At 40.0% G+C, this 16,845-nt stretch overlaps 1 protein-coding gene across 1 annotated transcript in view; it reads right to left on the bottom strand.

The window, feature by feature from the left end:
- The window catches only part of DCBLD1 (discoidin, CUB and LCCL domain containing 1), a 65,132-nt gene that overhangs the window by 35,597 nt on the left and 12,690 nt on the right, over positions 1–16,845 (bottom strand). The window contains exon 2 of the mRNA XM_029943284.1: positions 7,928–8,140. Within this exon, the coding sequence (XP_029799144.1) occupies positions 7,928–8,096 (169 nt within the window). The 5' untranslated portion in view covers positions 8,097–8,140. The remainder of the gene's footprint in view (positions 1–7,927; positions 8,141–16,845) is intronic.

Below are 16,845 nucleotides of genomic sequence, written 5' to 3'. Positions count from 1 at the left end.
GAAGCGTTCTTTTTTAACCTTAACTTTATACTAGTACTCTGTATGTGAGTGATTGCTCAGACCTCCATCTTATTCTCAGGATACCCCTGTGCGGAGGCCTGGAGAAGCTTCCATTTCTTCCAACAAATGACAAACACAACTATAACTCAGGTTTTCTTATACACAAACCACTGGATCAGATGGTCTTTGTCACATAGAATTCGGACATTATAGCGTTTAAGAGTGGCGTCTCTGGAATCAAATGCCCAGCCTTGAAACGCATCCAGATCTAGTAAAGTGATAAGCAAGTTAATAGATGTCTTTGAGCTTCAGTTTTCTTAACTGTGGATGTTAATAATAGGTCCTCTCCTTAGGGCTGTCATGACAGTTAAAGGGGTTAGTAACTCTGAGGAACTAAGCCCAACGTACAGCATATAGATGAATGCTCAGGTGTAAGCACCTTCTACAGTATTTTACAGTCTTTTCTATATAATACGCAGTCCTAACATTTTATGTAAATCAAGTCTTTTTGAAAAGTATTCGTAGATCTTTTGTAAAAGTCCAGATTTTTAAATATAAGTTTGCCAAAACCAAGCTACATGCAATCAGATTCATTAAATGTTCAATAAGCCTCAGCGATTGCAAGACTACACTAAGCAACAGGGGCTACTGAATTTCAAAAAGGAATAAAATGCAATTTCTTGCTCAAGGAACCCTGTGCCTGGTAGAACATAATGATCTCATCCTGAGATTGGTGCTCTAGTAAAGATTTAGAAAAATCAACACAAGCCCCAGAGAAGGAGTAATTGGAGCTACTGGGCATCAGAGAAGGATGTAGGGTGAGTTGCATTGAATTTAGTTTGTATGCATGCGCATGTGTGTATGTGTGCATTAGAGGGAGGGGACACACAGGGGAAGGAAAGGACACACATGGAAGGAACACTGTCAACAAATGTACCATGGCATAAAGCTGTAAAATGTGATGTGGTTAGGAAAAGGTACAGATATGGGGAGACCCAGAGCTGAGGCTGGAAATGAAGGTAGGGAAGAGAGTGAGCATTGAATGCCACGCTGACAAGTTTCTGTAGACAGGGGGGTTCAAGTAATAATTTTCAAAATACAGAAAGAAAGAAGTTATAATTCTATTCAACAAGATAGCGTTGGCTAGCCTGGGGGGAACAGAGACTGGTGAAAGGAGAGAGGGAAACATGGGGAGGCTCTTTCCACAAGAAACAGGTAGACAGCCTGGCAGTGAAAATAAAAAAGCCAAACAGAAACACAACCATTTGTGGGCTTGAATGTGTTCTCAGTTCATTCCACAAGGCTGGATGGAGAAAATTTATACAGGGAGCTGGTTCTGGCTTGGGGGACTCCTGTCATGTGCTTGGAATGATTTGGGCAAAGTCAGGCAACCAGGAATGTACCAAGAGGGTAGGGTGCTGCAGCTCAGCCTCTACTGGGTGGACGGGGAGTACTCAGGGTGCTGAGAACGGACCAGTGGGAGTGATAAGGATGATGGCTCACACCTGCTGAGTGCCTACTGTGTGCCAGGCCTCATTCGCTTAAGTTATACATGTGTGCCTCGATCACCCTTATATAGTAGATAGTACTATTTTGCCCATTTTAAACATTAGGGGATAGATACGGAGAAAGATTACATAATTTGTGTAAGGTTAAGTAATTAAAAAATAAGCAGTACGACAGGAATGTGAAAGCAGGCAGTCTGATTCCAGAGTCTGCACTCTGCAGCACGAGTGAGGAATGTAGGCAGAAGCGACAGCGTTAAGCTCAATGCATGCTGAGGCCAGCCTGGTTTCCTGGTCCACAGTGACCCAGGGGGGAAGCCTATCAGACTCCATCAGAGCAAGGTCATTTGAGATCCTGAGGAGCCAGTACCTGGTTTCCATCCAGATTCCTCCAGCAAGTCCACTGTCCAGAAACAACTCTCAACTTCACAATCAAGGGAAGGCCAAGTTTCAGGGGAAACTGGGACCCAGTCAATCTTCCTGAAACATCAGGAAGACAGAAATGACAATTCCTCTGGGGTCCCTGAGGGCAGTGGCAGCAGAAACAAAACTCTTGAGTGACTTCAAATCTCCAGGTCCCTTCTGGTCAACAAGACCAGAAATGGAACTTAGCCATCTAATGAATCCTAAAGAGTTTTAAAGTTGAGAATAATGACCTTCAGTATGAATTCAGTCCGCTCTCCTTAGTGTCATAAATAAAAGTGGATATTTCTTACTTTAAATGTAGGTATTTTGGTATAATACAGTGTTTGAATCAGCATCTATGTTTTCCTAAAGTTCGAGATATTTTAATGTCTTATAGAATTAACCTATAATTAGTTTACATCATGAATAGAAAAGGCCAGAGATGGAGAATCAGTACCAAAGCAGCAAGCAGAACTGTACTATAAAACAATTTTACATGTTAAGATATATTACTTGACTAGACTCTGTTTTAATTGTCATATCCAGGCTTAAAAGTGAACCTGTTCAACCCTAGAACAGTGTTGGCTACCTCAGTGAAGTTTCCGTGGCCTTGCATGCCCAAATAGAAGATGAGTTTCCTCCAAAAAGATGCTTCATATTTGTTTTTCAAAGTCTCCTACTATACTGACCTCTTTGAACAACAAAGAATCATTTGGGGAAGACACTTAACGAAATACTTAAATGAATGTAGTTTTGAATGCCAAAAAGAGCCCACCTGACAAGAGATGTGAAAAAAGAAACAAAACAATGCACACTTAGTTCACATTACTCAGGGGTCATATGACCTTACAATTTCTAATGCTGGAAATTTTTGCAAACGGGCCTTTCAAAGACCACTTTATTTATTTATTTATTTACATATTTATTAATGTTTATTTATTTTTGAGAGAGAGTGTGCACGCAAGGGAGGGGCGGAGAGAGAGGGAGACAGAATCTGAAGCATGCCTTGCCCAATGCGGGGCTTGAACTCTCCAACTGAGAGATCATGACCCGAGCTGAAGTAGGACACTTAACCAACAGAGCCACCCAGGTGCCCCTCAAAGATTGCTTTCAAAAGCGATAATGTTATATTTGCCAAAAATGCATAATCTTAATCTGATCATGAGGGAACAACTAACCAACCCAAATCAACATTCTACAGAATACGTGGCTGGAACTCTTCAAAACTGAACAAGAGACAAAGACTGAGGAACTTTCTCAGATTAAAGCAGATTGAGGAGTCATGATAACTAAATGCTTTGTGACCCTAGCTTGAATCCTAAAACAGAAAAGAGGTGTTCGTGAGACGTTCATGTTTCTCTGGAAGAGAGTCTCAGCTTCTTTGGTCTCTTAAACAAACAAAACCCAGAATTCCCTCAGTTACAGTGAAAACCATCTCTACTAAGTAACTATGATACTTTGCACTTTTTTTGGGGTGGGGGGTGTCAGGATATTAGCACACATGATCTTGAAAGTCAGTGTGTGTGTATGTGTATATATATAATTCAGATCCAAAATGTTTTGTAAGTTTCAAAGTAAAACTTGTGTTTAAAAATATCTTTAAAAACTTGTTTTGTCCTTAAAATATTTTTCCCCAAAGTAAGGTTGATATACTTTACTTTGTCAATTTTGCTGCATCCTGGCTGTTTCAAGGGTGTTTTGAAAGGAAGAGTCAGTGTCTTAACTTAGTGATAAATACATATGTAATTCTAACTGATGTCAAAACTGAAATATCAACCACAATAATAATATCTGACAAACAGAAGAATAATAATCCCACCTTGTCTTTATCAGGCCTTTTAAAAGCAATGAGATCAAGTGTATATTTTGCCTGATTACTGTGAAAGTTGTGATTTATACGTGTTTACAGTACATTTTACTCCATGAGTGTGGATTATAAAAGTGTCCAAAGTACATGAACCAAACATTTAAAACAAAATTGGCATCAGATGAACCATTAAAAATGAACTGTATGATGATTAAAAGCGCACAACTTCAGCATATTCACAATTGTTAATGCAATCGCATTCCAAGTACTTCCATTCTTGGCAAAGCTTACTAACACCAATGCCAGAAAACATTACTCTTTTTCAAAACATTAACTCCACATTCAAAATTCTGATAGTGTTGAGCCTTAAAGTCTCTTGGCAGGAGTTTTAACAATTAATTGGTTAATGAAAAAAGTTGAGTTGGATAAACTAAAACTACTCAGCTATTTCAGCCACACATGTAATAGTCAGAGCCGTCATACATGGGGATTTCAAAGAGGTATTCCAGAACATACGCTCTCCACTGCTGCCCTCGGGCAGGTACTTTCGGCCATCGTCATCAGCGAAGTGTTGAGGACCCCTGGAATCCTCACTATGAGGGCTCTCCCGCCATGGTCATGCCAGGTCCTGTGGCTACACTGGCTGCAGGGTAACCCCCCCGCTCTTCCGGGGACCTGGGCAACTGCCCCACAGGGACGCGCACCCAGGGCTGAGCACAGGATGACAAAGCACGTGTCCCTCCTCCTCTTGCTCCTCCTTTACAGATGCTGCCCTCCTTAAGGAAGTTCTAACTGATCAGGGACGATTTTAACTAAGTTAAAATATTGGTCTAGTTACTGTGTTTGGTCAAAGGAAATCTATTTGTTCTTTATTAACAACATATTAATGTATGTTTGTTAAAGAAAAAATAGAAAGTAGAGAGAAGAAATAATATCCGTAGTTAGGACTTCTGAAGTCTCACTTTAAGATTCTCCTAACGTTGTGTTGTCTTATTTGATTCCAAGGTTTTTTCCCAATTGATATAACATAGTCTATATTCATATTTTAACTAACACTATAGCATTAGCAGTTTTCTGTATTGTCTTTTAGAAAAATATGTGTTTAATATGCCAACTAACTGTACCATGTTTTAGTGAACTGGTTCCTTATCAATAAACTTGTTGATTCACTTTTTTAAAAAAATCATTTATTCACTGAGTAGATCTACTACATTCAAATCACTGGATTCAATATTGTAAGTACATATATATGAATAAGTGCCTCATCTCAGAATGGTCTTCAAAACTATAAAAGACAGGGGCACCTGGGTGGCTCAGTCAGATAAGCGTCCAGCTTCAGCTCAGGTCATGATCTTGTGGTTCATGGATTCAAGCACGTGGGGCTCTGTGCCAACAGCTTAGAGACTAGTCCCTACTTCGGATTCTGTGTCTCCCTCTCTCTTTGCCCCTCCCCTGCTTGCAATCTGTCTATCTCAAAAATAAATAAACATTAAAACAAACTTTTTAAAAAACCTATAAAAGACAGAAACATATATACAACCCATTTAGCATATGCATGTCTACACTTTCTATATGCGACCCTAAGCATTTAACTTTTTAAAAATATTCTTACAGGACGGAAACATCCTAATTTTCTTTCCAGATATTTCTTTTATAGCTAATTTCTATAATCCTTGTCTACTGGGTTTGCACTAGCATGACTGATCAGGAAATCTGTAAAGATGCCACAGAAGAAAAATTCTCAATATCTTTAAATATTTTATTTAAGAGCATCTCTAGCCCAAAACATTAACTGCACCTGCATGTTAGATGAAATTGCAGTATGATGTAATACAGGGCTGTGAATTTGTTGTGGTTTTCTTTGAGTGGCGGTCCTGGAATAGAGAAGTAGACATCTGGAAACAGAGGTCTTAGAGCTACAAAGACTTCAATATCAACCCTCCTTTCACCCTTACCAAGCTGTGTGACTTTTGGCATGTGAGTTGAAAACAAAAACAAAAAACCAACAACAAAAAAAAGCCAACTCTTTGAGTTCCAGTTTCCCTATTTGTAGAAAGGAGTTAATAAAATAACATGTACCTCCAAGGTGGAGGTATACCTAGAAAACCTAAGGGTCAAGCATGTGCCTGGCACACAACAGACACTGAATATGTTTATTTCTACAATGAGCACATATTCTGGTTTTAAAAGATAAACCTAATCCTATATAATAAAATAGAAAGAGAAAAATTAATTTACTTGGCTTTACTGCTACAGGAGAATTGTAAATCATTACTCATATCCTAGTGAAGAGTCTTGAAAATTTAAGAATCTAGAAATGTAGAGAGGTCAGTGCGCAGAAGTCAACCATGAGTACCTGGGAATCTAGCCCCTAATATGTAGCTAATCCCATGCTTTTCCTGCTTTCTGTATATTCGTGAGTATACATAGGAGATGATGAAGTCAAGTCACGGTGTGGGAAAGCCACATCCACTCTCCAATCCTGCTCCGGGAGGATTCGCTCCCCCTTCAGTTCTTCTCACCCCACCTCTGATTTGAGAGAGCCCCAAAACAACAACGACAGACTACTACGCAGCTGTTCTGTCAGCAGGTGGAATTAACTGTTCATCTTTCAAGAGAGTAGACGTTCCCTCAGAGACATGGGTGTGGAAAAGCCGTTTCTGGCCTCACAGCGCTTTGCCTCACATTTTACAGGAGAGCTCTGACACTCAATCCTCTCCTCTGAACGTGAACAAAATTCCGTGGCTAATGAGGGTTTCCCTGAAGAGTGCTTCCATAAAATACACATTTGATTACCAGTAAGGGTTCCCAGGGGCCTTGAGCACCCCTGGAATTCTCATTTTTCCCATTTGAATCAAACTGGGGTTAAAAAGCTGCAACCAATGATATGAAATCAATTATCTTTACTCTGTCAGAGCAATTCAGTCATCATTAAAATAGACATAATATTCCCAGGGATACAAAAATCTTAGATATTTTTTCGCCATGGGGGTTAGATAAACACACATCTTGGAATGGTCCCCAGGCTAGTCTGGGCCCCCACGCGGGCAGGAAGCACCAGGAGAGAGGAAACATGCCTGTGTGCAAAGGTAAATACAACATTAAAGTTGTGTGTGTTTGAAACATTGCCTTAGAGCTAGGAGGGAGAAAAAACTTGCATCATTTTTGGAGTTGTACGCATGCAGAATTTCAGAAAACCTCTAACCTCAGAAGAACCTGTATGTAAGACTCTGTCTTTGTTTTTGAATCACCTAAATCCAAGCGGTTTCTTTGGGCTCAGGATCACTGTTAGGGACTACAGACTCCAATGTACTAACTGCACACCCCAAAGCACAGAAAAGCTTAGTTTCAAAAGCTTATTTTGGAAATAGTCCTTTGCCCTTCCTGTTCCCTTAGCCTGAAAACTCTGACCTCAGACACACACAGTCCATCCCTCGAATCCCTCGGGTCTCTGCTCAAAGTTTCCTTGCTGGAGAAGTCCTCCTGACCATCTTTTTCGAAGCAGTATAAGCCCACTCAAAAACAGGCTCTGTATATCACCTTAGGATGCCTTATTTTCCTTTTTTTAAAAAAGTTTTTAAGTTTATCTATTTGAAAGAGAAACAGAGAGTGATCAGGGGAGGGGCAGAGAGAGAAGGAGAGAATCCCAAGCAGGCTGTGTGTCATTAGTACAAAGCCCAATGCTGGGCTCAAACTCACGGACCCTGAGATCATGACCCCAGCCGAAACCAAGAGCTGGACGCTCAATTGATCCACCCAGCGCGCCTCTTATTCTTACTTTTTCTCCTCTCATGTTATAGATGCATTTGGTTTTCCACTTCTCCTCCCCACCAGTGCAAGCTCCATGAAGAAGGAACTTTGTTTTTTCACTGTTATATCCCAAGGAGTTCCTGAATACACCATTACTGCTCAATAAATATCTGTCACATGAATGAAAGACTTATAGATGTTTTAGCCAAGTGCCATACATCTCCAATTCTCTTCCCAGCAAGATATATACTTGAACAAAGCTCCTGGGACACACATAAGGCTAACACTAAATCTCCTTAGAGATCTTTGTTGCAACTTATGAAGCAAGTACATCCATGTGAGCTACCCTAAGAGTTTACAAAAAGCAAGCTTCCCCTCTAATCTAAGCAACACACAATTTGTCCTCCCTCCCAAGCTTCAAGTTAGTTCATGCTCACAGAAACCTAGATCTCTTTCTTACCATACTGATCAGAATTGGTGGTGAAGAGAAGGTAGTCAGAAGCACAGGTCTGGGATTCAATATCCAAATCTCCTAATCTCAGAATCAGTCTCTTCCCCTTCGGTACTCTGAGAGTCTTTTCACAAACAGTGTGATTCGGGTAAGTTCCTGGGTAATTCTTAGATGTCATAGTGCCACTGTCCTGATAGGTCACTATGTGCCCACAGCCATCACCTGGTAAAAAAAAAAAAAAAAAAAAAAAAAAAAAAAAGAATAAAAGAAGTGAGGTTAATTCTTATTGAACATTAAGAGAGTCTAGTACAATATCCAAGTCATATATTGATTCCTTCTTTGCAGACAGGGAAAAGCTAAAAATAAAAAAAAGGAGGAACAGGAACAGGAAGATGAGGAAGGGATGAAAGAGGAGGAGAAGAAAGAAGAGGAAGAAGAGGTAGACAAAGAGGAGGAAGAGGAAGAAAAAGAGAAAAGGAGGAGGAGGAAGAGGGAGGAGGAGGAGGAGGAGGAGGAGGAGGAGAAGAAGAAGAAGAAGAAGAAATAATAATTATTATTATTTCAGGTCATTTCCTCTTGTTTCCCAGTTTAATCTTCTGAATATTGTTGATCAAAATGTTTCAGATATTAGAATGGAAAGCCCTTAGCAAACACATCATTTAATCACCTACTTTTTCTAACCATCTATTTATCTATCCACTGAAACTTGCACAGTAGGCCCTCGGCTTTCACATAGTTGCCATTTGTGGTTTTGTCTATTCGCAAGCCCAATGCCAAGCCCAATGCCAAGCGATCATTTGTGATGGAGAAAATAATCTGACTCACTTTAGAGGGTCATTGTACTGTTAGACAAGAAAATGTACGCCACATGCTGCTGGTAGGATCTGAGACCTGGGCTGACAGGAGAGGAAGAACCTGTTGGGGGCTAGTAGCCATCGACATTCATTTCTCAGTTAATGGCAGCACAGATGTGAAGGTTCCTGATAGACCCAGGATGTGTCATTAGAGATTGCCGAGGGTCTAGTGCATTGAGTGCCTGCCACATAAACAGACCTGGTACTCTCAGAGACACAAAAAAGCAGCAATGGTGGCTTCACAAGACTCAGAGCAAAATGGGAGATGGTCACATGTTCAACTAATACTGGGTGCCATGGGCCATATGGGGAACTTAAAGTGCTGAGGAAGGTAGGAGAGAATCTATTTCAGTGAATTACCACACTTCACTAAAATAAATTCTCTTAAGACTTTGCTGAATAGAGAAAAATATCAATTGACTAACTCCAGTTGCTCCAGTAGATTAAAATGACTAACTTAATCACTCACTCAGATATCTAAGTGCATGCACAATTGGGTGGGTTGCAAGGTAAATTAGCATACGTTGCATTCAAATTGAAAATTCCTGTGGTTAGTTTGGCTTCACATAAAAGCAAGAATTTCTGCCCTTAGCTGGAGGGAGAGAAAGCAGAAATTGATTGAAGAAGGAATTCTCTGAGTAATAAAATGAGGCCTCTGCATCCCAAAGTCTCCCACAGAGAAGCCCCAGCTTGAGTAGAATGGGAATCTAAAGCCCAAGGCAGCCTTCATCCCCAGCTAGAGCAGGATTGGCCTGGGGCCTTCCTTTATCCCACCTTTTCTGACCTTGAGGCTCTAAGCTTAAAAGATAATGGAGGCTTAAAAAAAAAGTGGGGGGAGGCACAGAACTCCAGTATCTACCTCACTATCAAGTCTAAGGAGAAGATCCACCCATAGTCCAGAAGCTGCCACAAGATTCCCATGGGCCCTGCCGGGCAGATGGATGGAGAGAAGAGTTAACCTTACCAAGCGATGAGTGAGAGAAATGCAGGTGGACACTAAGATAAACTACTGTGGAACCTGGGCACCTAGGGAGAAGCTGTGGAATTTACCCAGAAGATGACAGAGAGCCATACGCATTTTTGAGAAAAGAAGACAATGAAAGAAGTCTTTGAAAAAAGGTGATCAGTCTGGTTTGGCAATGCTCCAGGAACTAGGATGTAGGAGAATCTGGATCAGAAGAGTAGGGCAAAGGCCAGGAATGGGGCAGCTAGAAAGGGAATGGAAGGCAAAACAAGGACATTTGCAAGGAAAAAAAATCACTGGACTTAGGTTTTGGATACTCATAGTGGGAAAGACAAGAGGAGGAAAAAAAAGAAACCCACTGAGATTCTGAGTCCAGAAATGACTGGAACACTGAGGCTAATATAAAGAGAAGCCCAGAGTGAGTGAGTGAGTGAGTGAGTGAGTGAGTGAGAGAGTGAGAGTGAGAGAGAGAGAGAGAGAGAGAGAGAGAAAGAGAAGGTTTGGGGACAAGGGTTGTAAGTCTGATTAAGGTTGAGGTGACAGCTCTATTTCTTGACATCTCTGGCAACGAGTACAAAATAGTTGAAAATTAAATGACAATTATACTAGAGTGAAGCATGTGGTATAGAAGCACATGGTGCACAGGGCTTTGATTTAAAAAATTGTTTGCCTGTTTGTAAAGTCTTTAGTTTAAAAATTCCAACTTTGGGGCGCCTGGGTGGCTCAGTCAGTTGAGCATCCGACTTAGGCTCAGGTCATGATCTCTCAGTTTGGAAGTTTGAGCCCCAGGTCTGGCTCTCTGTTGTCAGCTCAGAGCCTGGTTGGGATCTCTGTCCCCCCCTCTCTCTGCACCTCCCCCCACTCATGCTCTTTCTCTTTAAAATAAATATACAAAATCAGTTTAAAAATCCAATTTACAGTTTCTCTTGAAAACTGGGAAGACATGGCGATCATGCCAGCAGGCTCTCTTGTTGGGCTAGTGACACAGTGGCTGCCCCTTTAAGGGAGACAGGTGCTCTAGCTCCCCACCAGATCCTGGCTGCTCATTTGTGTGACTTGTCCCACCTTGGGAGGCGATGATTTTGAGCATGCTGCTAGGGCAACACTAGGGTAGCTAGTGTACAATCACGCATATAAATATACACATACCTAACCCTCTCTAAGCAACTAAGATATCACCTGGTCAAACATTTAAATGCCTCTTATTAGGGTGCCTGGGTGGCTCAATTGGTTAAGCGTCTGATTTTGGCTCAGGTCATGATCTCGCGGTTTGTGGGTTCAAGCCCTGCATCAGGCTCTGTGCTGACAGCTAGCTCAGAGCCTGAAGCCTGCTTCAGATTCTGTATCTCCCTCTCTCTCTCTGGCCCTCCCCTGCTCGTACTGTCTCTCTCAAAAAAAAAAAAAAAGTAAATAAAAAAACATTAAAGAAAATAAATAAATGCCTCTTATTACCATGAAATTTGTTGCTTTAATAAGAGAAGAAAAAGTGATACCTTTTGGAAAACACAACTCAAAAATATAAACTGAAGGGCAACTATATGTGAATCAACTTTCATATGATTATTGTAGCCTTGATTTTATTTAAGCGACATGTCATGACAAAGGAAAATCCCAGGGTATCATGTTTATCCGACCCTGTAATTATACTTCTTACCAACCACGTTTACTCTAAAGCCCCAGAGGAAGCTAATTTTACCCAGTGATACGGGCAGAAAGTGAGCAGAATTGTCTTCAACACTCCCATCATTATTTTGCCTGGGGATCTGTGCCTCCTTGGAAAAATTTCTCTTTTCCATTAACTATCAGAATGAAACTCGAGGAGTCTTTGTTCTGCCAAAAAACCTGAAAGGAGCTGCTGAGTCCTAATTTGTTAAAAAGCAAGCTGTCATCACAAGTTGTAATTTCACTCCTGCCTATGGACGGAGACATTCTGGAGTTTTCTGTGACAAACACTAATAGAATACATTTATTCCAGGGTATTAACTACATCAGGAATTTTCACCCTGTTGTCCTCTCATAGCTTTGATGAATTCAAACAACTAGATATAATAATAATACTGTAACACATACTTGAAAATGGCTGAGAGAGTAGATCAGAGATATTCTCACCACAAAAAAAGAAACGGTAATTTTGTGAAGGGACGGAAGGGCTAGCTAATGTTGTGGTGGTAATAATTTTGCAACATGGAAGATCAACACATAGTAGATTTGAACTAACACAATGTCAAATGTCAATTATATCTCAATAAAGCTGGAGGAAAAAAAAAAAGGACTAGAAATATGCCAAAGGGGAGAACAAGAACTGGTAGGGATAGAAAATGCCTACTGTATCATGGATTGTATAAGGCAGATTCATGCAAATAATCAACACGAGAAGCAATATTCCCATGACCTCATCCTAACACTCTGGTAGTTTAACTCATCACCTGATTCTAGTTAAGAATCCCTGACAAGGAAGACAACAAAAATTATGTAAAAATTTATCAGTCTTACTCCATTTCTTGTATATCCATATCAATTTCCTGGTTGTGATTTGCAAGATGTTATCATTGAGGACAACTAGGTAAAGGGTACACAACATTTCTCTGTACTATTTTTTGCAATTGTACATAATCTACAGTTATCTTGGAAATAGCTTAAGAAAATTGAGGGGCACCTGGGTGGCTCAGTGGGTTAAGCGGCTGACATCAACCCAGGTCATGATCTTGTGGGTCCGTGAGTTTGAGTGCATGTTGGGCTCTGTGCTAACAGCTTAGAGCCTGGAGCCTGCTTCAGATTCTCTGTTTCTCTCTCTCTCTCTCATAAGTAAACAATAAAAAAAAATTTTTTTAATTGAAAAAATCTGTCCGTCTAATTAATTTTGGCTGACGGGGGTAAACATGAGGGAGCTTTCATTTTCTACATTATACTTTTCTATACTATTTGGATTTGTTATTCTGTATGTTTCTCCCATTTAAACTATGCTTAAATAAAATATACACATTTGCATCAGAAAAATATATATGGAATGCCAACCAATAAAGGAGGCCAATTTAATTCAAAAATCCTTCTGTACCAAATTCATTACCTATGTTTCTCATACTTGTCTAAGGAGCATGGGGTGTTATGTCTGAGAGAGGGGGTGCCTATACATGCTCCAGTTTACAGATGAGAAAACACAATGTGTATTGACTTTCCTTACGGCTACTTTACTGATGGTGGATCCTGGACTGCAATTGCCAGGTGATTTAGCAATGGCTCCAGGATTTTAAGAACATTTTTGTCTCTCTTATTCGATTTTGTAACAAATATTTATGCTTAATCTTTAAAAAACATCTGAACTGCTGCCCTATCAGACCTCTCTTTGGATACTTCCATGACATTCTCCTACTAAAATGAACAGTTTCCTAATGAGAGAAAGCGGACTCCTGCAATCGTCATAAACAGATGGGAAACCATTGGGTAGAAGGTGGAGGAAGGACTTTAAAATGTAAGTACCGGGTGTGTTGCCATCTAAACTCACTGGCGGATCCCATCATGACTACAAGAAAGGCAAACAGATACCATGTGTCTCTGGGTAGGATAAAACGTGCTCTACGCACCAACACCTATGAAGCAAAAATCCAAAAGGCAAAAATGACTCAATAATTGACTACAAATCTCATCAAGCCTTTACGTCTAATTTCTAGGCTACAGGAAATGCACAAGTTTATGGACACTGTAGGGAAGCCATTGGCCAAATCTAGGCTGGGATATTCTAGGCGAGTGACCCAGTTTCCTCAACAATGAATCGTATACAGAGGCATAAAAGAATGTATTTATTTTAGATTAAAGGAAACTGAAGAACCATAGCAACCAAGTGAATCTTGCTTGGATTCTGATTTGAAAAGCCAACCCTATAAAACTGTTCAAAGAAGGTAAGCGGGGGTACTGATATCAGGAAAGCATTATTCATTTTATTAGGTGTGATAATGAGGTTGAGGCAGTGTGAAAAGTCTTTTTTTAGGGAGGCCTGCTGACATATTTGGGCTGAAATGGCGTGGGCTGGGATTTGCTTTAAAATGCTTGAGTAAAAAAAGGGAAGAAACAAGATAAGAAAAAAGAGATGGGGAAAGGTTGATGGCTGCTGTAACTGGATGATGAGGGTTCACAGTTGTTTCTTTTAACTGAAATAAAAAGAAATGAAGGTCAGTCTTTAGGGGAAAAAATACAACCTTGGTTTTGAAAATTAAGCTCCACATGGTGTTGGGAGGCCTGATGGTCAGGGAGCCACAGTGACACAGTAGCGTGGGGGGACACAGCTAGGTTCTGTCACCTACCTAACATCGAAGTGGAGGGAGCATGGAAATGAAGGGGAACGAGGGGGCTTTGCCACAGGGAACTGTCTCCTCTTCCAAAGGGGCTCCCGCCCAGTGTTTACCTTTTTCTTCCTTTGAACTGTAATTTAATGGCCAAAGCACATGATGACTAAAGTATGCATCATTTCCTCCTCTCCTCTGCAGAATATTTGAAGGGTGGTCACCCATGATGGCCTTCATACTGGGGTTTGCGTGGACCTATGTGACTTGTGGGATTGACCAAACCCCTTCTCAAAACAACTTACAAAAACAAAACTGGGTGAAGTTCAGATTTGGGGAAAAGCTGTTAAGTATTCAGTAGTTTATAGATTTCCAAGTGATCTCTACACAAAATTTAAATATTTTATTTCTGAACATTTGGAAACAATCTAAATTAGAAAAGGATAGCCAAACTATTTCTCCAAGACATGATATTAAGGAAAAGTTAAAGTCATGTTTTAGAATTCTATTTAAAAACAGAATACACTGTACTAACAGATAAAAAGGGAAAATGTTTGAAGTGCTATGATGCAGGATTACAAGTGATTTTCATTTTATTTATACATTTATTCTCTAACTTCTCTACAATACAAAAACATTTTGTATATATCAGAAAAACAGTATAATGAAAAATATGAAATTTACCTAATATTCTCTGTAACAGAAGCTACTTTTAGCATTAGCCTTAAGATACAGACTGAAAGAAGTCTCTTTAAACCAATATGCACAGACCGTCATTAAAAACTCACTCAACAGCTAGGAACTTAGGATAATGCAGATCTCACTTGAAGGAGCTCACAGGCAAGAGAAGAGTGGTGTGCTAACAAATCCTGAGACTACAGTGACAGGTTCAAAACCGAGGTATGGGCTCAATGTCTATTCTCCAAATGCCTGCAATGAATGCTCTATGCTTTTAATATCAGCTGTTCCGGAAGTATGAATATAGAGGGTATTTTCTAAATAAGCTTAAAACAAATCCCAGATGCTTGTCTACACGCGTCAACTGTTTATTTAGTCTACTCTAATTCCACCCACTAAGAAAGGAAAACAATAACTTCCTTAAAAGACTATTCCCTTTGATGAGAAATCACGGTCCACTAACAGAAAAGTGAAATAAAGATACACCTGGTATGAACTAAGTTCTGTAATACTACAAAGCAGGGATTAGGCTTCAGAAGAAAACTTTCAACTGAATTGCACTTGTGGAAAATTGTTTGGATGACATAAAATACATAGCAAAAATATTCCTTTAAGATTAATTATTAATTAATCCATACAAGAAAACAACACACTTCAAACTTAAAAAAAAATATGACCCTACTTAGAACACAGATTTTTGGGGGCTGCCTAGGTGGGCTTGGGTGGGCATCCAATTTCGGCTCAGGTCATGCATGACCTCATGGTTTGTGAGTTCAAGCCCTGCGTCGGGCTCTGTGCTGACAGCTCAGAGCCTGAAGCCTGCTTTGGGTTTGGTGTCTCCCTCTCTCTCTGCCCCTCCCCTCACTCACACTCTGTCTTTCTCTCACTCTCCTTCACTCTCTTTCTCAAGAATGAATAAACATTAAAAAAAAGAGAACACAGATTTTTCATTACAATCTAAGCACACATGCATATGCGTGTTGAAACAAACAGAAGTCTAATGTTACAATTCTTGTTATCAAATGTGCTTTTCCTATTCCATTTCATTTTTTAAGATTGAAAGCATGCTGGTTGTGTCAACTGAGTTGAGTTTATTGCCAATTAATGGGTCGCCACCTGCAATTTGAGAAACAGTGCTCTAAAATATCACAAGAATGAAACCATTTCTCGAAACATGATTTCATTACTGTTGTATCCTTGCTCTAATATTCAAGTTATAACAGGTCTCAACGCATTTACAATCATCTGCGTGTGGGTGTGAGAACATCTCTTCCCATGTGTAAGATCAAGTGAGATCTCGATGACTACAATCTCTTCAACCACAAAGGGGAGGCTGCAATTATTACAGAGTCCTTTGATGGCAGTGTGAACAGATTTCCCAAGGTATTACTAATTTCATTGTCAGCCATACTCTCTCATAAATTTTGCTCTTCGCAGCCGCGTTTACCTTTCTTATGTTGGGTGTTGCCTGGAAAGGAAAAAGAAGAGCAGAAGGGCCTAAGTGGTTACCTGAGAGTAAAACTAGGAAGACCGAGGTTGTGATGATAAAATTTCAATTATTCAAAATTTTTTGTTTTCTTGAAAGGAAAATGGATAATACTACGCTGACAGAAGATGCAACTTTGGATCAGAAGCACAGGACTGAGTTCTGCAAAACTGTTTTAGAATCTCTTTAAACCCTATCGTTACCAAGTATAATAATGGAAGCTAATGATAGGACTAATGATCTAAAGAAGATGATACGTTCACCTCCGCAGATGACAGACATTTGGCAGTAAAATAAAAGGAAACACAAGGTACATATTGTCAAAAGTCTCTCCATGAAAACTCCCAAGATGGTGTTTCCTATCAGCTGAAAGAATCACTTAAAATAAATCCATTTGAATGCATGAAAGTGAAATGAGTCATTTCAAGAGGCCCTATCCAAGCCTCCTTGCATAATGTGAGGCTGTTTCCATCAGGTTGCAAAGGCATCAAAAACTTTAAATGTTCACATAAGAAGCATCATTTTTACCTAGCAGAAAAAAAATCTCAAAACCTAATTTAATGCTGTCCTTTAATGTGCTATAAGTATCACCACACAGAACTACAAGAACTACACAGTTCTTGGTCACTCTGCCATCCTGGGATTCCTAAAGAAAAGTTAAAGAACAC

The sequence above is a fragment of the Suricata suricatta genome, chromosome 7 (assembly GCF_006229205.1).
Source record: "Suricata suricatta isolate VVHF042 chromosome 7, meerkat_22Aug2017_6uvM2_HiC, whole genome shotgun sequence".
Classification (NCBI taxonomy): Eukaryota; Metazoa; Chordata; class Mammalia; order Carnivora; family Herpestidae; genus Suricata; species Suricata suricatta.
Note: the sequence above shows the minus strand (reverse complement) of the source record. Positions and strands in the feature narration are given on the sequence as shown.